General features: G+C 34.4%; 1 protein-coding gene across 10 annotated transcripts; it reads left to right on the forward strand.

Annotated features, from left to right (window-relative positions):
• The first annotated feature begins 324 nt into the window (after window positions 1-324).
• On the forward strand, window positions 325-24,586 carry hts (adducin 1-like protein hts). Of its 10 annotated transcripts, none has more exons than XM_090154149.1 (18): window positions 325-508; window positions 4,861-5,085; window positions 5,166-5,457; window positions 5,534-5,908; window positions 6,000-6,098; window positions 6,179-6,406; window positions 8,820-8,950; window positions 11,969-12,095; window positions 13,288-13,323; window positions 13,801-13,911; window positions 14,430-14,522; window positions 14,849-15,164; window positions 15,532-15,615; window positions 16,195-16,254; window positions 18,989-19,051; window positions 20,429-20,511; window positions 21,075-21,426; window positions 22,598-24,586. In XM_090154149.1, the coding sequence occupies exons 2-17, from the start codon at window positions 4,904-4,906 to the stop codon at window positions 21,213-21,215; spliced, it is 2,421 nt and encodes an 806-aa protein (XP_090010275.1). In that variant the 5' UTR covers window positions 325-508; window positions 4,861-4,903; the 3' UTR covers window positions 21,216-21,426; window positions 22,598-24,586. The 10 variants fall into 10 exon arrangements, with proteins under 10 accessions (XP_090010275.1, XP_090010276.1, XP_090010278.1 ...); XM_090154150.1 differs by having other exon boundaries at window positions 16,198-16,254; XM_090154152.1 differs by lacking the exon at window positions 15,532-15,615.
• The last annotated feature ends 767 nt before the right edge of the window (window positions 24,587-25,353 follow it).

Genomic DNA, 25,353 nt, shown 5'->3' on the forward strand with positions numbered 1-25,353 from the left:
AATTTCAATAAATACTTTCAATAAATACTGACAGTAATATTTAATACATTTTTTTAATTTCATAGCTTTGGAGCTGCAAAAGGTTGCTAGAAATAAAATGAAATATGATATTAATTTGAGGAACTTTGGCATTTGGTAGCCCTGTTGCAATGGGTCAGGGCGTTGCTATTTTTCTCATTTGAGATTTTGTATTATTTTATAACAAAGTTTTTATATATTATATGTCATGTATTTAACTATTTTTTATCCTAAAAGTAAATAGTTTTATAAGTATTTCCATAATTTAATAACCCGTAAAAGACACCTAGTGAAAAATTAACTTCCGCGCCTCCAGTGTGAAAAAAGGTAACCAATCTTTTGGGTGAGGCGAAAATTGCGGTCCATGGACTACGGCTAGGCCTAATTCGAAAACCCAAGTTTAGTGAAACCGGTAACCACCGTGACTTTGTGCGAGTAAAGTGCGTTCGAATAGGAAAGGATAATAAGGTTGCCATACGCAAGTGCTCCCGTAAGTATTTAAGAATATTTCAAAAACTGATTTTGTGGAAATGTTGATTCTCACTTTGTAAATGTAAGAAATGGAAATGCCATAAGATGTATCTAGTTCGATGGATGTTACCGACTCATAATATTAGGCTTAAGGAAGGACGATCTACATAGAGATCATCTTCAATACACGTTTATTTAAAGACGAAACATAACAAATTATACTTTAACTAGCAAGATAATTTGTATAATATTATATTGAACAAAAATAATGTCCTCTATAAACTAGAATACTAATTTTAATGATTGACGTTATGATTAAAGATAAGCCTAGGCCTTCTGTATTAGGTGTGGTCACTCGAAACTTGGACAGTTCCGAAATCGTCCCGAAAAATGATAATTTTGTTGAACACCCAGGCTTTTCTGAAATACTTATTAAGATTAAACGACATTAACATTAATTTGGATAGGTTTATTTATGGTTTACCGGCAGTCGACTCTTACGTGGTTAAAATTAATTATTTGTAATAAACGCGGTGCTAAGCAATTTTGTTAGTTGCGTGACTTGAATGTTAGTCAGAATTATGTAGGCTTAGCTGCGAACCCTTAAGTGAATTATACAAGCGATTTACGTTGATCTAGCTGTTCTTTTGAGAATATTGTCACATCATTTGCATAGAGAAGCTCTATTAATAGTTCTAGTGGGGTTTGTGTTGTTTTACATATCATCACTAATTATCTACTTATGCAGATAAATTTCAGAATTAGTTTCATTAATTAAAAAAAAACGTGTCATATCTGAGATGATCAATTTTTTTTCCACGCAGCCTGGTTTTTTTAATTTGCTATGCAGTTTAAAATTTGTTCGAGCTGTTTAGGTTCCCTTATGACGATTATTAGTAAATCAACGCGTAGAATAAGATATTGTTCCCCGTGACACTTTTATTTTGGTGGCTTGTTTCTCCACTAAAGGAAACTGACTCCATTACCCTAGCCTTGGGCCCACGTGTAGTAATTGTTTTTAAAGACGTTTAAACTGTCGCGGTCAATTAGGATAAATCGCTAATTCCTAGAAAAGTGTACGGTGGCTTTCCCCTTGGACGACGTCAGACTGGCGTATTTTGAAAGAGTGCGGGAGGGTGATATTTTGTCCTGCGCGATGTTTCCGGGGACTGGTGTCGTTTTGTTTTAACCCCCCTCCCCCCGAATGGTGGCCCCAATATATCGCGAGGCCTTTTCGGCTTTCCCCACTGGTTAGTGTTATTGATCAGCTGGTAGTTGACAGAATTAAAGATGCCGCTGTGCGGCGGAAAAAGTACACCATTTGCGGTGCTTTTGTAGTTCGCAGACTTTGTAGCGACCGCCTTGCTGGCACCTTGTCGGCAGCGGTCGAATCTACGGAGGAATACTGCCAATAACAAACCGAAATAACTCGTACTCGTCGGCGACTCAAGGACATTTGGCCCCACTTCTTTCGCTTCCCCTGTTCCGTCCAATAGTCGCGTCTGACTTTCGAGGAATACGACAATAAAAAACGCCATCCTGTATCGAGAGGGTCAACGCCCTTCTTTACTCGTTCCCGGTCGTCGCCACCCCCAAAAACCGTTTTACCTGTCTCCTTCAGTTTTGCGTACGGTGTTGCCCCTTGGCGTGCTGGCGGCGGCCTCCCTACTTCTTTCCTATGGTACTTTCCCTGCCATCGATCCCCGACGCGTAAAACGCTGATTCCCGCTGGTCAAGGTTCTAAACTGTAGCGCTGTGGTTAATTAAGTCGCCTTGGCACGAACGGTGGCCTGTTAACCCGTTGTGCACTTTTACGTGCAAATTCGATTTTATCAGTTCACCATGGTCCTCTCCTCATCTCGCGACCTTGTTGACCCAAATTTGAAATTTTTGCCTAGTCTGAAAAAGGGGTAAACAAACGTGCATGTTTTAAAGAGCAAAGGCTTACGAATGGAAGTTTTGGTATGGGCAGAGTGTATGTATGGCAATGACTGTCGTTTGCATTGCGTGCCCCTGCACGGGTGGGGACGAACGATGAGTTTTTATTATCTAGATTCGCGTCTCCATCCTTCTTCCTTTACATTGAGAGGAATAATCAGCTTTCTAGGTCAAATGTGTTTAATAGGGAACTAACACTCCGTAGCTTTGCCTGTGGCCGCCATGTTGGGTATAATTTTTTTTTCAATAGGAAAAAGCAGGGGTGACGTTGTGTGACGTAGAACTGTTAGCTCCCTATACGGTATGCACAGCCTAAATTAAAGCCCTTATAGATACGTTTTCTGTCATCTCTCTAATCATTCCATGATGGCGTGACGTTCTTTCCTGGAGTCTGGGGCCCGAGGGCGTCAATTTGCCTAATTGGCAATTGGCTTATGTTTAATAAGATAGTTTACTGCCCTCGTTAATTAAAAAGCCCCCTTTTTACCATTAGCGTAATTTTTAATAGCTTCCTTAAAATAAAACCGTCATTCAAATTAAGTTACAAAAAGCTTTTGAGCTCCTTACGCTCTGCCATAAATAAATTCCTATTTTGGGAGTTTCCTGCGCGGTATATAAATTCCTTCGTAGTGGGAGACTGGAAATGCTTGTTCCCTCGTGTATTTTTTTTTTGCCTTTGATGTTATCATCTTATCGTAGTTTTACTAAATACCATAAGTCTATAATATTTTTGGATAAGCTTCGGGAAATTCTTTCGAGAAGTGACGTCGTCATGGGGAAGAAAATCGCTCCCTGACGAGCAGCTGGTAAAGGGCCACACCGGCGTTTGAAAAATCTGGCTGAAAATCGAATAGCCCCTCCCCTTTTTTACTTAATAAGAACAAACTAGTGAAATGCGAACGGCGTGTGGCCCTTTAAAGGCAACCTAAAACGAGAGAGCCATCGGACGCAAAACTGAAATTAAGTTCGCTAATGAGTTTGTGTTGTTAACTGACTCACAGTAAAAAATATTGTATCTCTACCCCTGAAATCGTAAAACACAAAATAATTTTGCTTTAACGGAAATATAAAGTCCAGTATTTCTGTCGCCCCAAAGAAATTCAACCATGGCTGCTAACTCCTATCACGGGTAATATAGACCTCGTATCCTAGATTCGAAATTACAGCCTTGCGCGTAGTCAATAACGTTTACCCACTTCTTGCCGGAACTTCGAAACATTGTACCTCCATAGTTACCATGGTAATCAAGTATATATAGCTCTCCTATAGCACCCGATGGAGGTCGATTTTTCGGAGGTCACTTGTCAAAAGTGGTTAATCGCTTCGTAACAAAACCGCTGAATTCGAATCTAGGGTACGGAATTCTATATTATCTTGGCTCCTATGAACTTGGACATTTTCGTCGCTGTTTAGTGGTTTGTTGTGGGGGTTTTACGTACAGAACGCGATGGAGGTTATAAACCCTTTCAAGGGTGATTTATATTTTAAGGTGAATCCTGATGCCATGGGTGAAACTGGCAGTCTTTTATACCAAATATTCGCGAAGATATCAACCTATAATAAACCTAGTGCCTTCTTTATGTCTAACTCCTTAAATCAATACTTTTGGAAATGCCCCCAAAATGGATTTGGATTTTGGGTGTAGGATGTGTCATACTTCATTTGCGTTTTTATTGCGCTGGGAGTCTGGGACCCCCATGAAAACCCTAATTGGGATCACCATAATTAATTAATTAAATAAATTAATTCTTTTACTTTAACTAGTATTTAAAGAAAAAGAAAGATGCAATAAATTAAAATGGTAGTTTCCCATATAAACTTGCCGAGGTTAACAGTAATAGTTAGTGTAGGGAGCTGTTGGCTGAACTTGGCTCGCGTGGCATGAAGAGCTTTCCACCACCCTCCTACGCATTGTCCCGGCCACCTGTTACTTGATCAGCACAAGCAACATTGCTTATGTGGTCGAAGGTGGTGCCTTGGGTATTAGCTCTATTTAAAAAATATATATATATAAACTGGGTGTGGCATGATGATAATTTTGCTACTAAAACATTCAACCTATCTATGGCCTCAGGGTGCCTTTTCCCCATCCTCAGGATCATAAAACTTAATACTAGTTTTTATCACCTGAAAGTCCTTAAATCACTTTCATCCTTGTTGTGACCAAGAATAATTCAACAGGTGTTGACAAATGATCTAAGTAAATTGATACTTATGTCGTCATAAAACTTTGGAAAAGAACTTAGCTTATCTAACATGTAAAAAGCTTTGCTGTAGTTGCTTTGCCTGTATTACATTTTCGCCCCTTTTTGGACTCCTCTGTAAATTAACATCCTTAACAAATTTAACCATTATGTCTGAAAATATCTAGCATTTTATATTTAGGCTTTTTAGCCAGTCTTTTGTTAATATGGTTATCAATAATTGTCTCAGCCACGATAAAGACGAATAAAACCGACGAGAGGAAGGTGACAAAATGGCGGACGTAGAGCCCAAAACCAATGGGCCAAGTCCTGGTCACAATGCGGGCGAAAGATTAGTGGATCGTATTGATCCAGATGACCCAGAGTACCAGAAGCAACTTTGGCGTCCACCAGACATTGATCAAGACATGAAAGAAATGGATCGAAGAAAAAGAGTGGAAATGATCATGAACAGGTTCGTAGGTCTTTCAATATGTTTTAGAAAACACTAATTACCATAGAGATCTGATTATTCGTTTTTATCAATAAAAACAGTCAACTCTTTCGGGAAGAGTTAGAGCGTATCATTGAAATTCAGATGAACGAAGGCTATACACCAGCCAGCCTATCAGCATTGCAACAAGTAACCGAGCTTCTTTTGCCACACACTGCCCGCAATTCGTCACTCTTCCGCTCGGGACGATGTGTTATACCGATTAATGATATAAGAGGCGTTGATGGACTTAGGTACGCTAAAGGAGAAAAACTTCTTAGGTGTAAATTAGGGGCGGTTTACAGACTGGTTGACATGTATGGCTGGTCGCAAGATATATACAACCATATAACGGTCAGCTCAATTTTTTATATCATTTTTCATTCTCTATTAAAGGGACACTGAATGCTTATATCCCTGTTGGATTTAGGTTCGAGTGAGTCAAGATCAAGAACATTTCCTTTTAAATCCGTTTGGACTGCAGTACCATGAAATCACTGCCTCCTCCTTGCTCAAAGTAGATATGCAAGGGAATATAGTGGATCCGGGAACCACAAATTTCTCATTCAATCGAGCGGGGTTCATCCTCCACTCTACCATTCACGCAGCCAGGCCGGACATCAAATGTATCATACACATTCAATCCCCACCCAGTGTTGCCATTTCCGCCATGAAATGCGGCTTACTGCCTATTAGCCAAGAAGCCGTTCTACTAGGCGAAATCAGCTACCACGAATATGGTGGCATCCTAATTGATGCCTCCGAGCGAGAGCAGCTAGTTAGAAGTCTAGGACCAATTAACAAGGTTGGTACTCTCTCCTAATCTTTGTCACGCCCAATACTTAAAATTATGTTGGTTTTGAGTTGAAATATCTTATTCTCATTTTGGTTATCAGGTTTTAGTTTTAAGTAATCATGGAATCCTAATTTGTGGAGAATCTGTGGAAGAGACATTCTACTTAGTGCAGAGGCTTGTTTCGGCTTGTGACACGCAGGTACATCTTCAACATATTTAATTACGATTATATGACGTTAGGGTATATTAATTGAGGCCCATGGAAATTAATCCCAATAGATCAAGCTTTCGAGTATAGGGTTAGACAATCTGCACTTGATGTCTGAAGAAGCGAGGCAGAGAGTGAGGGACCTGGCGAAAGCTGGTCCAACTGGCATATCTCTGGAGAAAGTGGAAGGGCTACCCGGTGATGAAGATAAGGAACGAGCCGAACCTAAAGAGAAACCTAGGAAATGGAGAGCACTAGATTTGGGTTTTGAATCGCAAATGAGGATGCTAGATAACGCTGTGAGTACTTCAATGTAGATAAAATAGTAGTTTTTTTGTGTCATAATTACCTATCCCACTGCTGTGTGCGAAGTGGGGATTGGTCGTCCCATTGTGGCACCTTCTGCTGGGTTGAGTGGCTTGCGTCGACTGTGCGACCATCAGTAGTAGGTTATCACCTGTCCGGGCTGTCAATGCTGGCATTGGGCACTATGATGATAGACCTCCGGTGGTATAGTCTCTGTTACTAGGTACACCGGGCTAAAAATTCTAACACACTGTCATAATTACCTAAACACAGTTCGTATAGAGCTGGAATTATATTGTTTACTAAAAAGCTAGGGTACCATATGGGAATTAAATTATTTATAAAATAAAACCAGAGAAATAGAGCAATAGATTGTATGCTAAAAAGCAGGGAATCTCAAAAAAAGTCATATTTAGGCAAAAATTTGGTACACAGACACACGTTTTTTATTTTATATATATTTTATTTCCGAAATATTCAAGTGGTTTTCAGTGCAGTAGAACCAATGAAAATGGAACATAGAATAAATGACACTGCCTCAGAACACACGAAGACGAATATCAAGCGTTCCCCTTATTGGCGCCTGACGGCGCCGCGCACTCACTTCGCTCGAGCGCCGGGGGCGCGCGGCGCCACCCCAACCCCATACTGAAAAAAGCGATGGGCCGTCTATAACGCGACCGAGAGGACAGTACCTAGCCAAACGCACCTAGTATCGTCCAACCGTCAGGTGTTCTACGTTATCTAAAAATTCGAAATCAGGAATTTTTAGTAAACATCCATTGAAAAATCTAAATTTTTAAAGTTAAATATCTCCGCGAATATAAATTTTCGCCGCATAATTCTTGCACCCAAATATTCCCCATCGCCCAAGGTATCAAATAAATATAACACTTGGTCGAAAATCTCGTGTGTCCGTGTACCTTACTTCACCCCATATGTCTCCTTACACTAATTTTTTTTCCAAACTTCTGCGAAGGTACATGGTTTTACCCAAATAGCATTAGTACTTTTCTCAGAAAATGGTAAAATGGTAATATAACATTAAGTCCAAGCACTTAATATAATTTATAAAATGAGGCAGCTGCAATTATATTTTCCAAAACTGTTTTTTGAAATTCAATCTGAGGACAATAAAGAAAAAAATTAAAAATTCCACTTAGGATTCTTAATCCTGGTTATCGTATTTCACTAGGATCCTTTGATTGGCAGTATGTTATAACCTTACCAAAAATTTTCTTTCAAGAACTTATTTTGGTTTCTGAGAATGTATGAACCTTCCATCCAGGTTCACTAGCATGAAGCCCCTCTCAAATTGAAATGATAATTTTTCCCAATAAGTAGCATTTGTAATAATGAAGGACCTAAACACGGCCAATTAAGTAAAGAGGAAGACTCACAAAAGTAGAGTCCGTCTCCCATAAAGTAAAATGTGTATAAGGCCAACTGATCCGAATAGCAGCAGAGTAACCAGTTATATCACCACGTCAATTGCACAGGGCTGCCAGAAATATAGGAAAATGACCAAAATGGCATTTTACAACAATGTTAAGTTAAAAGGAACCACCTAGGGACTGCATTGTAATGGACTTTTCTACTTATTCGCTAATTATATTTTACAACAATGTATGCTGCACTATTGGTTGTCAGGAGATTTTCTTTTATCATTGGAGAAAACGCATACAGAAAGGTCCAATTTTTTCTAGGTTCCTCTGAAAATTTTGAAAATAGTGTTGTAAAAATTTCAGTATGTGAGAGACTGGATCTATTATTTGTGAGTTAACTGTAGACCAGGACAATATTTTTGCTTTAGCGTAAAGGGACTCAAATATTTTCATTTTAGGGAGGGTGTAAACCCCTTTAACCTAAAATATTAAGAAGGGCGTGGTACTTTTCAACAAGTTGAACAAGATGTAAAGAGAGTTTATGCTAGTGCCCTTTAACTATAAAATCAGTTCATGCTACTTTAATTTAAAGTTAATTTGATTATTTATTAACTGGTAAATAGGAAAATAGTTGTTAGACTCTGACGGTTATTGTGCCAAGAAAAATATTTTAAGTCATAGCCTTGACAGATGGTGTTACTGTTTCAATTTTTATGATTTTTTCTTGGGTAAATTAGGCTTAGTTAGTACTTAGTTTTTGTAACCAGGTGGACTTATACAACCTTAAAAACCTAGATAACTTCCTGGTTCTTTTCAAATATATCCTTCACAATAGATTTTAAACTGATTTCCCACCTGCCAACTGTTTGCTTTGTCCGTAGTTCGTTTGGGTTATGGTATATCTGTGTATAGGAAAATTATAAACCAAAGTTTTAAGTGCATATTTTGGAATTCAATATTTTTTAGATGTGATGTGTACTTTCCGTTGCTAATCCCAAGAACTTTACTCTCTTTCTCTTAGGGTTTTCGAACGGGCTATATTTATAGACAGCCCTTAGTAAGGTCCGAAGGTCCTAGGCAGAGGAATGATGTTGAAGTTCCCCCATCAGCCACATCTGCTGGACAATATTTTGAAGATGACAAATGGCTAAGGTAAAGGCTTTTAACTACTTCTCATAATTTAGTTATGAGACTACCTGGAGCGTTGCAATAATTTTATATAGGGCTTATGAGGGTTAAAAATTTGTAGTGTCCTTTGGGAGCTTTGAAAAAGGTTATATTCTATTCACTTGGCTGGATGGAATGGAATAAATTTAGTTATGCATTAGGTTTATGCAAATTTAATAGCTACATTGATTTAATGAACAATTTGTCTTTCACTAAGTTATTTCGAAACTACTTTTCTCCCTTTCTATTTCAAGTAAAAACCAACTTTTTATTATCCTTGGTATGTCAAAACCTTTCAGAGAATTAAGTCGTAAACTCTTGACTTTCCTATGTACGCAAAACTCTTCATTTAATTCCACAAGCTAATCTTAAGCCCATCTTTTTTACATATAATGGGTGTAAATACATAGTTTATTTAGTCATTTATTAGAACGATGGAGGCTTTATATTGGCTTACTATCATTGTAAGTGGGCTTCTTAGGTTCTCAAATTACTTCGAAACATCAAAGAAAAACTAGTCCCTTATATTTATCAATCTTAAGTTCGTGACACTTGAAATTGGATGTACTGATAGGGTATTAATTATTAGAGCTTCAATCAATAGATACAAAAAAAATATTCATCTGAAACGTTTTCGTCTTTTATTTGACTGTAGTAAGAAAACCACACCTTAAAATATTTAAATCATTTTATATCCATATGATTTATGAATTCTTCTATCGTCTTTTCTGTAAATTAAACATTTGTATTCAAAATTATCCACTGTAACCATCGGCTATATATCTAATCTTTAAGGGATTTTGTTGCAAGAAAAAAACTGGCTTCTTATCTTGGGTCTTATGTTCTTAGCGCGCTTTCAGACCTAAGAAGTTCGTTAATTTCGCACTAGCGCAATATCCTCTTTTTTTGGCTGTTGCGAAATTAAATTTGTGATAATTAGAAAATGGAACAATTTTGAATTATTTATTTATAAATTCCATATTCCTTTAAATGTTTTGTAGCATACGTCAATCTGAAATGTTTATGGGTGGTGGGAGGGAGACTTAATAAGTCAGAACTGAGCCAAAACATTTTATTTTACATGAATAATTTTATGGCATAAAAGGCTTCCCTGGTATCTTGTTTCCTCTTCAATTGTTGTGTAGGAGTCAAAGAAATTATCAGTTTTTGGGTGAAACTTTATAGTTGTTAGTACTTTGTGCAATAATAGGCTAAATTGAATGTCGAATAGATATAAAAACTGGGAGAAGGGATAAAAGCCTCAAAGTTAGAGCAAGAGTAATAATGCATGAAGATGGTAAATTAAATAATAATAATAATATTCAGCTAGGCTAATACCCTAAATAGGCTAAATATGCTGGTTAAGTGTTATTAGTGATGTAGCCAAACATTTCATGCAATTTAGTAGTGTTGCAAGTCGGAAAATGATCGAGGCCTTTATCCTGAAAATTTTCCGTATTTTTCCGTAAAAAATAAAAAAAGTTTTCATTCCATGATTAGCCTAATATATTGTTTGCAAATTTAAATAAAGCGGAATTTTTGCCTAATTTTTTCGAATCTGAAAGTAAATCTAAACCTTTAGACTAGTTTAAACTGATTAACAATGTAACACTATTAATGTTTTGTAGTATTTTTACTGATATTAGACATTTTACATCGATAAAAAGTTAAAAACATGAAACAAATTACTTTTTAAGTGTTTTTAAATTTTTTATTATTCCAATTTCCGGAAAATTTTCCGCACCACTGTTTTAAGGTTCCCTTTATTTATACCAATCTGTTCTTAAGTGCTAGTAAAAGTGACATAATTACTGCAAGTGTGTCAGTTTCTATACTTTCTAGTACTAAACAGATAGAACACGTATAAGACTAGCATGTTCTGGATTGACTTTTATGTTCTTTTACGTTGTTTTTATAATACTATAATATTATAACGTACATAGATGGCAAAACGGTTTCCATGGCTCTTAATGAATTTAACTTAATTTCTTCCCCATTTTTTAGCGTTTAAGTTGAAATATGCACCACCAATGGTCCAATCCTTAGCAAAAAATAAGTTGGCTAAAAACCACTTAAAACAACTATTATCTCAATTTGGTTTTAAGTTTTTATTTGGGACAAATGCATACTTAAAAATAACTTAAATCATCTTTAATAACCAACTTATTTGCAACTAGAACATAATCAAGCCCTTACATTTAACTACTTAAAACCAACTTAAAAATAATATGTAATTTTCTGACTGCTAAAAACCAACTAATTTCAAACTTTAAAAAAAAGTGTTTTCCTAGCAACTGAATAACCACTTATTACCCCTTTAACTAGTTTCTTGAAATGTGCTGACAACTTGAGCCTACTTAACACCAAGTTAATATTAACTAATAATGTGTGTACAAACTAAAATCCAACTTATTTTTTGGTATGGGATGGAACTTGTCATAGTCAGGAAAATAACAATTTAGATTAAGTCTTTTAAATTGAGTTCTTGGTTACTATGATATCATAAATGATAGGCAGTGTATGTATGTGTCACTGGAAATCTGATCACTGAAACACTTGTATTGAAAATGGGCTCTAGGAAAAAGCTGTTGAGTGATCAGAGAAGGCCAGTTAAGACTTGGTTCAAGAATGTATTTATTTATAGTTATGGAGAGTGACTATGTTTAGACTATTTTTTGACCATCCCTCTGATGGTCAAAGAGTAAGCTTTTCCCACTAAACAAAATCGAATTGGCCCAGTATCTCATTGGTCCCCTAAAACTTGTGTATTCCTACGCAATTGAGGCACATGTCAGTTACGTTTTAAGTTCCCCCTCTCGAGCTGCCAAAAATTCAAACATGTCGGTCGATTGTCTCAATGTAGTCATTCTCCCTAAGTCTAAATAAATATTCTTCCTTTAGTTTTATGTTTTCCTAAAATGATCATATAAACTTTATTATTCCAACCAAAATTAATTGTGGTCGCTGTTACAATAACTGTTTTTACTAAACCCATTCTTGCAGTCCATTAAAGAAGTTGCTAGAAGGAAAGAAGACGCACGAGAAGTTGAGATGGGTAAATTCGCCGAATGTCTACCAAAAAGTAGAAGTATATGAAACAGGAACTTCAGATCCTAAAAAAATAACAAAGGTAGCTGCTTGAGAAAATTTTAAAAAAAAGGTGTCATGTCAAAACTGCCGCTATTTTTTTTGGTTCGTGATATATAGTAGCTTGGTAACATTGGTTATTATAAAACCTAGTGTAAAACCTTTTTCCCCAATATCTATTTAAGTTAATTAAGTTTTGATGAATAGATCTACCGTATAGTATCAAGTTTTTATCTCGCATATTCTTAAGCACTACAACAGTTCTTGAGATCAGTACTCGGAATGTTGCGCGTTATTTAGAATTTATGTATATATTCTTGACTTGAAGAATTGGCAATATTTTCATTAATAACGAAACAAATCTCCAAGTTTTCTCTAATAAAATAATCTGACAGCTAAGAATTTAAGGAAAGTAGTTTAATACCATTCCAAAACATCAGTGTAAATGTCGGTACCTATGTAGATTATGAATATGTAAATATTTCCGTACAAATAATTTTGTCCTGTAGGAATTTTGAAGATAGGTGGTTTTGGTGTGTCAGTACTGTGAAACGTTTTTTGCCTTATGGTTAACTCGTTACTTTATAGTCAAGAAAATATCGTAATTTTCAATACTGGTGTATTAGCTTTTTACACTTAAGCTCAACCTTTAAAAGGCTTAAAGATAGCGAAATTTCATAAAAATACTTCGCAGTTATGGTGCAATATAATACAAATTAGCCTTAATGCTAATAAAATAGTGTTGAATTTCATCTATAATGATCGAACTATTACGGTACTAATAAAGTTAAAAAGTAATTAATAAGATTCTGTACTTCTTATTTCTTTTGAATAATAATTGGAATAAATATTTTTCCTTTAATATATTCAAATGTACTGAACGCAATTAATATATTGTGTTTGCGGGGGAGGAAAGAATACCCCAATACCCTGTTCTACAAAAGCTAACTGTTTGATTTATGTGTTTAGCTCACTTAAAAATTGTTTCAATTCTAAAAGACTAATGTATACCATTGTTACTTTTAAATATTATAAAAACTCTAATGGTGTTTGTGCGCTGACCTTTCGACGTAAAAACTGCTTTCATACCTCTTATCCACCTTCAGAATTTATAGGTGGTGAATTCATTAGTTTTGCACAGTCATTTTATTTAGTTTTGGCATGATATTTAATTTTTTAGTTTTAATTTTGTTTTGTTTTTAAGCTATTTGCATTTTTGTTTTTTGTTTTGTTAGTGGATTGAATCCCCTGGTAATGGAGATGCTGACTCAGTAAGATCACTAATTATAGCTAATAATAACTTAAAAGATAACAAAAAATTCTTGATATAATCATTAATGCAGAAGAAAGTCATGAAAATATTCACGGTAATTTTGCCAAATACATTTAAATGGCTAAAGGCTATTGCTATTTCAAATCCTCAAGAATGTTGAATTTTTAGAATTAATTTTATTTTATATTACAAAGAAGCTAATTGCGATTTAATATAAACACTTCGAAATTTTTTTTGACAATCTTTAAATTTAGGTACACTAACATTATCCGCCTTGCCCAAAGTTATTAACTCTTTCTAACTTTGCATTCGTGATAAATGATTTGAAACTTTAATTTTCATGAGCTTTGTTCATTTTATTGATACAAGCATAGTGGGGCTTAATCTACGTATATTTTCTAATATTTCAATTTTTTTTCTTTCCCTTTCCAATCCCATCATTTTCCTCTACGTTGCTTTTCCTTTGGTCATTCAGTGGGTTCAAGAGGGTTCACCTACACATAGTACGACAGTCAAAATTGATCACGCACACCAGTTTGTACCCAAAACTGGTGATCCTAGTGAATTCAAGCGCAAGCAAAAAGAGGTCAGTGCACAAAACACTTTCTTTTGTTTGTTAAAAGTGTACACAGTAAATCTTTTCACAATATTCCAAACAAAGCGAATAACTTAATTCTGTGTATAGATCTATGAATGCAGTATGTCAAAAGATTTACTGTTATTTTGATCTAAATTTATGTAACTGGTGACAATCTACATTTATGTAGAGGCAAATTAGTTGGGTTTAGTTTACTTTTTATGGTTACTGTTACACTTCCCATTTTTGTTGTAATTTTACAGCACATTATTAGAGTGATTAGAAATAAATGATAGTCTATTGGGAATAAACAGACCTAAGTTTTTAGTTACCAGTGACTATGTTTGAGAATTTTGCATTATGGATGTTACACACATTAGATGTTAGATGTTACGAGCTTTCAATTGTAAGTGCTAAATAAAGTGGAAAATATTAAGCATCGCAATTCTCAATTATTTTTATTAATAAATTCTAACAAACCTAGGATATATGGCATATTGTTTTTAACAATTTCTTTGTGAAAACAGCTTAAAGCGAACCGAATGAACGCAAAAGTTACAGCTGGTCCACAGTCAAATATCCTTGAGGGAACAACATGGGAAGATGTTCATACATTGCAGGTACATAAAATTATTTTTCTTCATATTTTCTCAGCAAATCTCTTGTGCAAATAGTAGTCCATTTTATAGTCAAGTGTAAATAGTAGCTTGATTCTGTTAATAAGTATTAATTTTATTACGGAGGACTCATGAAACGATTGTATTTAATTAAAATTTACTGTAAAACTAAATTTAAATACAAACATTCAAACCTGATGAAGAGATTTCTAACATCAGCGTTTGACAAGATCCTTTGTCAAGTGTAAAAATATCAAATTAAACTAAGTAATTTTTATTAATATTTATATTGTCATTTCTGAAAAAGTTACCTTATTGCAAAATTTTAGGACTCTAAAGTGGGTGAACAGAAGATATTGGTTGGTACGGCCTCGAAAGGCATCATTCAAAGGGAATATCAGCACAATGCCATGGTCTATAAGAGCGCCTATGCCAAGAATCCTTTTGACAATGTTTCTGATAATGAGATAGAAGAATATAAAAGGATAATTGAAAAGAAGCAACGGGGCGAGCCTATTGATGAAGAAGATATTCCAGATGAAGTTAAACATTTATTAATGGAGCCAGTTTCACAAACTGATCGACACATAACTGGAACTAAATCCCCTCCCCAGTCACCCATGTCACCTTTGTCTGACGATGAAGGTAAGAAAAATTTAAGGTGTAATTTTGAACTAAGTGAACGCGTGTGGTTTTTATCTTAGTGTGTACCTAAGTTTTAAAAATATTGTCCCTCTGCTTTGGGCGAAATATTGCATGGGAGAATCCAATTTAATCTTTATCAAATTTCAATATACATCTACTAAAATTAAGGAATGCTATATTAACTGACCTTCGTTGGTGTTGGGGATTTTAATCCGTGGTTTTTTATTTCTTTCTTCACGTTACACATTCATATTCATCTGTGCCTTTGGTTTCCTCTCTACTCTTCTGCTCTACTACTATTTGGTGTTTTTGCCTTAATATAAAACACCTGGGGTTTTTGATTTAACCAAAAAACACGGCCCAACAGCGAGCTCCCCGGTGCGGGTGTCCAATGTGATGACCAAGCATTTAGAGAAACCTTCTTCCCCCGAGCCTGTGATCATCAAAGAGGGTTAGCCTTTACGTATTTATTTTTTGTTTGTTTGTTTGAGAGTACTTGAGTAATCCAGATGGTAAATGCGCTAGTATGGCTTTAGTGATAAGTCATTATGGAATATTAATATTACAAGTTAAAGGTTAGTTTTCTGGTATCCAATATTTGTGAAATACAAGTTAAAATAACAAAAGTCAGAAATACATTTAGTTTCTTCAAATATTCTAAATTAGAAACTTAGTTGATTCTTGTAGTTGTACAACTAAGTGTAGCAAAATTACATTCAGAGCGCTGCCTATTGTGTTACTTGAGAAGTATAGTTGTTTCAGTATTTGTGAATGTTTTAATTTATTTTTTTCCTGTTCAACAATTTATTCATTATATTGTGGCTTACAGACGCTACTTTGTTTTTTTTTTTTTAAGTTTTATATGAGCTTGTGATATTTTCTGACTAGCAGTTTAATGTTAGCTTTTTGGCTATTGTAGCATGTGGAATGATTTTTTTATTTGCACTTAATTTTCTCTCCCAACAACGAATTTGAACCATTATTTTCCGTTGACGCACATTGCATTGCATGGCATCCTGTATTCCATTAGCAGATGTTTCAACAAGCAGTCCATTTAAACGGTCAGAGTCAGCACGTCTTGCTGCTCAAGGTATTATGTTTTTTATTTATTTTTTATCCCAACTAAGGAATTATTTTTGATTTTTGAACCCTGCATGTATATATCTGCAGCTGGTAGTAAAGCATGTGTAATATGGCATTGACTTTGTAGTTAATTTATCATTTAAAAAAATACCATTTTATGTAATTCTACCTGTGAGGAAAGTAGAGAAAACTTCGAAATAAGAATCTTAGTGTGTTTCTTCATTTGGCTGACTTGTTACTTTATTATTATCATATTTACTACCTTTTTTTGTTGTTTTTAATTATTAGATTATTGTTATTTATCAAGTAAATAATTTTTACTTTTGCTCTCAAGTAACCATATAAAATTGCATGCCATGAACGTAAAATTATGATACTATAAACAACTATTACTCTCAAGGAAGGTTTTATTTCAAGAGAGCATTTAAAAAAAATTTCAGTTAAATATCTGAAAGCAACTGAAATTTTTTGTTGTTGCAATTTCCCTTTATCTTTGCAAATATCGAATCAGTGATAACAAACATTTGGTCACCAAACTTATATGAGAGAAGCAGTATAGTAGCCAGGATATGGTTTCCATGTTAACCCATGTGGCCCCTTTCTGTGTAACTTTTACTTTACAAAATTTTCAACCCATACCCTCTGACAAATTTCTGGCTACGTCACTGGAGAGAGGTATCAGCCTCAAACATAAAAGTGAAAATTGTACTTTCTAGGCTCGAGATAGCATAAAATGGTGTCAAATGGAAAGTCAGTATAATGATTAGCATTATTTTTTACTTCCAAAATTTATTTATAAAATTATCGGTAGCCTGAGAAGGTCCTCTTTTAAATGAATAATAGAGGTGAAGCAAAGCGCTCTAGAAGTTTTAACAACAACGTTGCAAGAACCTCGACGGTCGAGGAAAAACATTCTTTAATTCAGATCCCTGGCTAATGCAACCTTAAATTGCACACCTTTTGCTAAACTAAGGTACATGAAGAATTAAAAACTTTGTTTGGACAATACTAAAACAGGTGTTATGTAATGGGTATGAGTGTTGTCGAAATATAATTATGTTTCTTAGTGTGCCTGGGTGTACCGCAAATGTAATAGTTAGTGTAGGCTCGCGTGGCATGCAGGGCTTGCCACCACCCTCCTACACATTGTAACCCGGCCACCTGAATTAAAGGCTTCAAAAGTCGCTTGATGACTTAGGCCTAAGGTGGTGCCTTGGGTATTAGCCTAGCTGATTATTATTATTTATTATTAATGTCTCTCTTTGAATACTCGTATTTATTTTGCATTAATTGTACAAGGCCTAATTTAGTGTTTTCAATTGAAACGTATTTACACTTTTAAACAAGTATGTTGCTAGATAAATAAGTTGTCATAACTCGGTCTCGATTTGTTGAGTTGGAAAATTACAATTATCAGTATTTTTATTTAACACTATAAATATATTACAAAGTGTCACTTAAGCTCGACAGAAATATGGTGTCGACTTGAAGTTATTAAATATTTGATTCAGAAGTACAAACGGGAAAGTAAAATGTCTAAAATGTTCATGTGACTCCTGACGTTGTTGCTGTTCTAAATTCTAGAGTGCTCTGTTTAACCTCTGTAATTTTGCCTCACCTTAGTTTAAAAAAATTGTAGCTCAAGTTACAATGTTTTTAAACTTAGGTATATATCGAGATTAATACTTACATCTAAGACAGTGGCGCCGATCCCATGGGGGCGGCGGGGCCGGAGCCACCATTGGTAAAACCGCCAATGTTAAAGGCCGTTTACTTTTAAGCATCCGTAGCAAGAAAGTGTTGCCAGCAGCATCATTCCAAGTTTATTAGTGAGCTTCGGCCCCCATTGGGAAAAAAGCGATCGGCGCCACTGATCTAAGAGATACTTAAAAAATAATTCACACATGTTCCCTGGGGTCCTAGGCCAATTAAAATGAGACTTAAGAAGAAACCAAAGCATTTCAGTTTTATTTTCTGTGGGATAGTTTTTAACTTATCAAATCATGACTGAGGTTTATTAGGGTCACCCATTTCCAAGCAAAAGTATCCATCATAACTTAATCTAAATGTGGTGTTGTATAGTGGTTATCACTTTTGCCTCACAACACGAGTCGAGTTTGCTTCGTTCCCATCTTGTGGAATTGGGTGGAAACTCAGAAGCACTTCTATGTTAAGTTTGTAAAGTCTCTCCCCACTGGTTAAAGGCGTTTTCCCTGAAGGTCTTTGGTTTCCCCATTCAATGAAAACATAGATATTAATGGTAAATTATCGTGTGTGTAGGGGTCTGTCACAACCCACCTATACTCATTGTAGCCCAGCTACCTAGAATAATGGTATTATATGTTGCACGCTGGGTAAGGCCTATTGTTAGCCTAGCTGATAATTAAAAACTATACTAATTTTCAAATTTCCTTAAAATTACAAATTTTACATGACCTACCAAGGTATTTTTGTTATAAATTTCTTGTGCTTTTTGTACTTTAACTGAACTGCAGATCAGTCAGAAAGTCAAAAGAATAATGGTAAGTTGCCTACAATGTACCTTATTAATTTGCATGTTGTTTTTTCTCTTTTCATCTTAAATCATTCAAATTCTGGTTGAATATCATTTCGTAACTTGTCCTAATCATTTGTCATCGATTTTAATATCTCTGGCTATTCCCACTCTTTTTACAAAATGTTATGAAAACTATTGTGCATGGTTAAATGAATGACCCTGTCATGTGCATGACGCTGCGTAGCTGCTGAGGATGAAAGACAAGTGTATATGCAGCGACGAGCCTTGTCTGAGCGTAAACCAAAACGTAAGTGAAACTTAGCAATATGGTACGTTAAAACGTTGTCGTATTAAATAACTAATATTGCTGTCTATTATTAGCCGGTCAGATTATCTTAGTTATTTTTCACTTCATAGAGTTTGTATTGCATGTTAGTATAGTTTTATGTAGTAGCAACTGTGTGAATATTCCACTATTTACATTATTCGGTACAAGTAATTTTTACAAAACCTCATCAATAAATGTAAAATTTAAAATATGTGGATGATAGTTGAGAGTTATTACATTGTCAAACTAATTAATATATTGCATCTTATGGGAAGGAGAAGCCACTTTTTTTTGAGTTTGCATAGTGTATCTTCATTTTTTTTGCTCTAAGTATGGTATAAGTGTGTGATTGTGATGTATTGTTTACCTTCTGATATAAACTATCTCTTGCAAGATAAATATTAATTTAAAGGAAACTTGTACCCTTGCAACTTTGATGCATGTTCCCTTGGGCTTACAATTCCCCGAGAACTCACAAGGAGACATCCCGAAGTGTAACCCACCGATTTTGTTCAAACTCGGGGGATTGGTAGACCTTCATGTATCATGAAAAATCCTAAAGGGAATTTATTCAATGGGCCACCGTTTTGCCATGGCAACGAAAAATGTTTTTGACAACAACAAATGGAAATTTTCCCATTGAAAATAACATGGGATTCTGACCGATTCCTAGGGCCCCACCCCCCTTGTGAAAAATTTCAAAATTTCGAAAATGCCAAAAAAAGAAAAAATAAATAAAAATTGACAGTAAAAACAAAAATTGATCAACTTTTGATCAATTTGATTTCAAAATCCCATGTCATTTTCAATGGAAAATTTTATATTTTGTATTGTCAAAAACATTTTTCGTTGCCATGGCAAAACGGTTGCCCATTGTAAATTCCCTTTAGGATTTTTCATCATACATAAACGTCTACCAATCCCCCGAGTTTGAACCAAATCGGTGGGTTACACTTCGGGATGTCTCCTTGTCAGTAGCATACACCGTATCATATGGCTCAGTCTAATGTTTTAAAATGAAAATTTTCACTTGGTAAGGATATTTATTTATAAATTAAATTTTCCCTATGTAATAGTTTTAAAAAGTCATTATGACTAATTAATTGAAAAATTAGAGGGAGGTTGCAAAGGTACCGTTTTCAAACAAGTAACAATAGCAGTATAGAAAGATGAATATATGCTCTTTAAGAGATATATAAATATGAAATCAAATAGGTTTGAGATCAAATATTTCACATTGAAGGTTTTTTGTGCTTTTTCTTACTAGACATTTACCACCTGTGTGGATTAAAATGTTGGTTGTGTTATTCTTGAAATTCTTTAATTTAAAGTATTTTGATATCTTGATTTGTATAGGTGTTACAGCGATTAACGGTGAAGAAAAACTACGTTCCGCTGAAAGTGGTGATGTTTCCCAAGCATCTAGGAGTAGCAAAGAGGTACTTTTGCATAATATATTTAGTTAAATTTGTTTATAGAAGGCAAGATTACATTTAGATTTTATCACATCAGTTGTTATTGACTGGTTTTAAATTCAATATGTTTGGTTGAAAGTGGTACTGTACTACTGTTGCTTATCTGGTCAGACATTCAGAAAAATCTAAATTTTTAAATCCTGGATTTTAATGTCTAAATAATAATTTAAAAAAACCCACAACTCCAAAAAATTATCTTAAAAATCCAAGATAAATTTTTTTTTAATACTGGATTTTAATGTCAACAAATTTATTGAGGGAAACCACAAATCAACAAAATTATTCACAAAATACAAATCCATGAATTTCTCAAAAATAGTTTGATTTTAAAAATTTATAAGAAAGTACAAACCAACTTTATTTTTAAAATACCCGCAAATCTGGGGAAAATCACTATTTGAAAATGTCACAATTTTTTTCAAATGTTTGACCAATTAGTCACACTCAAAAAGTAAATTCAGATCACCAAAAAACTTAAAACTTTAACTTAACTTATTCTTGGGGGTTTTTTTTTGGACACATTACAGGGATCACCAGTGAAAGATCTTTCTGAAGATTCCCCGAAGAAAGACAAGAAGAAGAAGAAAGGTTTGAGAACGCCTTCTTTCCTCAAGAAGAAGAAGAAGAAAGAGAAGGAGGACCGAGAAAAAGGAGCCACAGAAGCCTGATATAGATAACCCCTGCTCTACCCCCTCCCCCACTCGTATAAACACACAAAAAAATTGCATCTACACACATTTACACAACTTTCTCTGTTAAAAAAAAAGACAAACATAATTTGGTAAAATATTTCTAGCTATAATTATCCCCCGAGCAATTTTTCTGTTCCTTTTATTTTATCATCCATCATCTTCAAGATTTTGAACAGCCTTATAAATGGTAAGCTATGACATTATTAACTCTTTTATATTTACTTATTACCCAAAGCTCATATGATAAAAATCAATAAATAAATCAGCAAAACAAATAAAAAGAAATGTAAAGCTATAATTTATAACATACAGATTAGATTAGATATCTGGTGGGATGGCCGAAACGTTAATTAGCACTCTTTGCTCGCAGCAAGAGGAGACTAAGTGTAAAAACCTTTAAACCACTCCTGGGTAGTTTCCCTTTCCGTAACAAATTTACAAAGGTTTTAAGCAATAGTTATTTTAAAGATGCTAGTTATCTGTAGAACGGCGAGTCCTGTATCGCTGTTAAAAGGGCCACAGATTATTGTAGAGAAACGAAACTTGCTCAAAAGATTTTTACCAGGGTTGTAAGATTATATTATACTAAACTTGTTACTTTATGACTTACCCTAAGAACCCATATATTATCTTCCCAGCATCACCAGCAGCTGACTGTCCTCTCTCCCTTCAGCTGATATCCATCGCAATAAATAACAGAAAATGGGGTACCACCTTGATAGTATTTTGACGCCCCCTAAGGCCTTACAAATGAATTTTTGACTACCAGAGTGTGGGGACTGATACTTAAAGCCATTGGCTCATTTACCCCCTTTGTTTGGGTGGGAATAGTGTATTCCCCAAACTTGCAACATGTGGGTTCATCCAAAGGGTGGGATTAGTTAACACTTTTGACTTTGGCCCAAGTAGCCCAGGATTTTTCCTGGCTAATGGCACTGGGGAACCACTACTGCACAGTGTGTCTCTCTTCCACCCTATCTATTTAAGATTTCCTGTAAGGGCTGATAGATGAAGCTATTGTATAGGGTATAAAGGTAAATGGCTAAGGGGAAGATGATTTGAGTAGTTGTAGGTGCATAGCTAAAAGGCAACTGATAATCAGAAAGTTGTGAGTAGCAATAACTTATGTTCTATCATTTTTAAGAGGCATTTTCATTTATTTAGTAAAGAGTTGTCAGGTTAGTTTATGCTTTTCATTTTTGACCATTACACCCCTTTATCTAGAACCTTACAATAGTTAGTATAAGGGAGCTAGTGGTTAGCAGTGGCAAAGCTACCTACAACCCTCCCATGTGACTCAGATTGTACGATTGTCACCAAGATAGAAGATTCTGAAAAAGCTTTTTCCTTTCTTTTAGGTTGTAATATGCTTTCTCCACAATTCGCAAGACTGTTGTCCAGAGCGTGAGAAAGTCGTCTTAAAAAAATAGGCAGTTTAAATTTTGTGGCCAAGTATTGAGAAACAGAGAAGGAAAAAAAATTTACATATTCCCCTTTGTTGTTGACGTATACTGCGGTATATCAAACCTAATTTTATGAAAAACCCACAAAATTTTTAATATTACTACCGGTACATGATTGTTAGTAATAAAAAATAATATTCATTTAAGCCCTTTTAGTGCTCAACTCAATTTTTTTATTTGTCGCTGAAGAATTGTAGTGATTAGCTTACCGGTATAATAAATGTAAATTTTTTGCTTAACACTTATTTTATACTAAAACTCATAGATTTATTGTTTGTAATCTATCTATAGATAGGTTATGGAAAAACTTGCAATATGTTTAGTATAATTTTTTTATTATTCTTATTCTTAAAATCATTAAGCAGTTTTAAAAAAAAAATCCATTGTTAAAATTGATTGTTTTTAGTTTGATAGAAAGGTTATACATTGTCTAACAATTTTATGTTTAGTCATTTTAGAAATCAGCTTATATTTTAGATAATTCCTCTGACTTATATTAAGGAAAAAGTCCCCTTTTATGTTTTATCCTGAAAATATTTCAGTTCTTAGATCTCCATAGTTTCAGGTAGTAGATATATCCTAATTAAATAAATTATTTCCAAAATGACGCTGCTAAGATTATCAGATTGATTGCTACGCTTAGTGTTAAATGTTCATTTTGTAGGTTAGGTAAGCTTTCGTCCTTTTCATTCTGTCAAGTTTCGTTCATCCATTGTCATTATGTATTAATAAGAAGAAATCTTGCAAATGTTCATTAAATAAACTCAGTGGCTTCAAGACAAAGGAAATGGATTTGTATCAAACTACAAATAGAAGCGATGTAGTTTTTTTTATAGAAAAACCAATCGTTTTTAAAAATATAATCTAAACATCAAGAAACAAATTCACTGCCGCTGTTATAATAAAAATAAATTACAGCTCTTCATAATGAAAAAAATGGTTGTGCCATTTTGAACTACTATATTTCATTTCTAGGTGTTTTTGCTTCAGACTGTTTAAAAGAACATTAAATAAAAAAGAACTTTTTAGATATATTCCAATTTCCTGCGCTTCTCTATTACTCTTTAAGAAGATTTTAAAACGACCTAAAATTAGTTAAGAGGCGTATTTAAAAAGCCTAGTTGTATTATGGGGATTTTCATTCTGTTAAAAGATTGTATTTTTCAAAAAAAAAAAAAGGAAAATGTGTAAAAGGTGAAAATAATGTAAATCTCGTGTCCTAATTGCTTCTTTAAAAAAATATGTACAGGGTTGTTGGTTGTGTTTTATGAAATGAGTATATGCCATGAAATAGCTTTTGTTTATCAGAGGGTTTTTAGTTTTTAAAAAATTTGAAACTAGGAATGGAAATTTAAATTGTTTTCAAATATTTATAAAATTATGAAATTTTTCTAAAAAAACACGATTCAGTATTATACAGGCTTTACACATTTAAGCTTTGAATTAAATTTGCATATTATTACTAATATTTTCTACAGCCATGTTTGTTAATTGTTCTTGGTAAATAATATCTGCCTATTTGAAATAATTTTTGGTCATTTTACATAAAAGAGAGTGTTTGAACTGTGGTTTACTGCCTGTGTTACATGGTGGGTTTTTTTGGTGCAAACTCGTTCAAGTATACATTGTTTTTGTTAAAATAAATTTTTGGGTAAAAGTTACTACAGTACTAAGGATGTTTATAAACAATTTATTCAGGCCATTCCTAGTTTATAGATTATGACCAAAAACAAGGGGGGAAAAAATTCTGGTTTCTCTGTATCTAAAGCAAACACAAACGCTTTTTCAATGTATATTCTAAACATCAACAAATTTTGTTATTTCATGATCATTAAAAAAAAGCTTCAGCTAAGAGACTATTTGCTGTAAGCTTGAAAACAAAAATATCACTTGTGAAATAAGTGTCTGATATAGAAATAGTATAAAAAAAATAAATGCTGTTACGCATTCAGAAATAGACTGCAGTTAAGGTAAAAAGAACTGCAATTACGCTTTTTCAAGGTGGTACGTTAAGGCACTGAAGTTTGAAAATATTTCATCAGATAAAATAATGGAATAAATAAAAGAAACTGCTTATCACGTCTGATATGTTTTAAAAATAATATTCTATGTATTTTTCTGCTTTACTAATATTTATCAGCTTAGTAAATTCCAATTTATAAAGTTAAGTTAAGGCCTCTTCTCTCAGACAACTTTTAGTTTAATTGTAATGTTCCATAGAAAAAAATTCTTCTTTTCAATTTTGTTTTCCCAAAAATTTCAAGAAACAGAACATTAATGTGTAGGCATAGAAATCTCATAGGTAACTAGAATGCTGCCGTGTAACTGGCAAATGGACCAAACGCCGTGGCAGACGATAGCCAGATCTTAGCCAATCGGAGCTCAAAGAGTGGTTCTGCCAAGAATTTAATGTCACCAGAGAGAATGACGTCACCTATCTCCCGCGATAGTAACGGAACCAAGGAGGAATATTATCCTCCAAAACGAACTGGCGACAAGCTCGGCCGTAGGCGGCAGCATTCTAGTTACCTATGAGATTTCTATGTGTGTAGGCATGGACAGTGGATTTTAAAATCCACTGCCCATGGTGTAGGCTTCTAAGTGAAACGTTTGGGCAGGTTTTTTTTTAACTTGTTCTGGGATTTCGGAGC

Source organism: Leiobunum rupestre, chromosome 7, assembly GCF_980474605.1.
Source record: "Leiobunum rupestre chromosome 7, qqLeiRupe1.1.hap1, whole genome shotgun sequence".
NCBI lineage: Eukaryota > Metazoa > Arthropoda > Arachnida > Opiliones > Sclerosomatidae > Leiobunum > Leiobunum rupestre.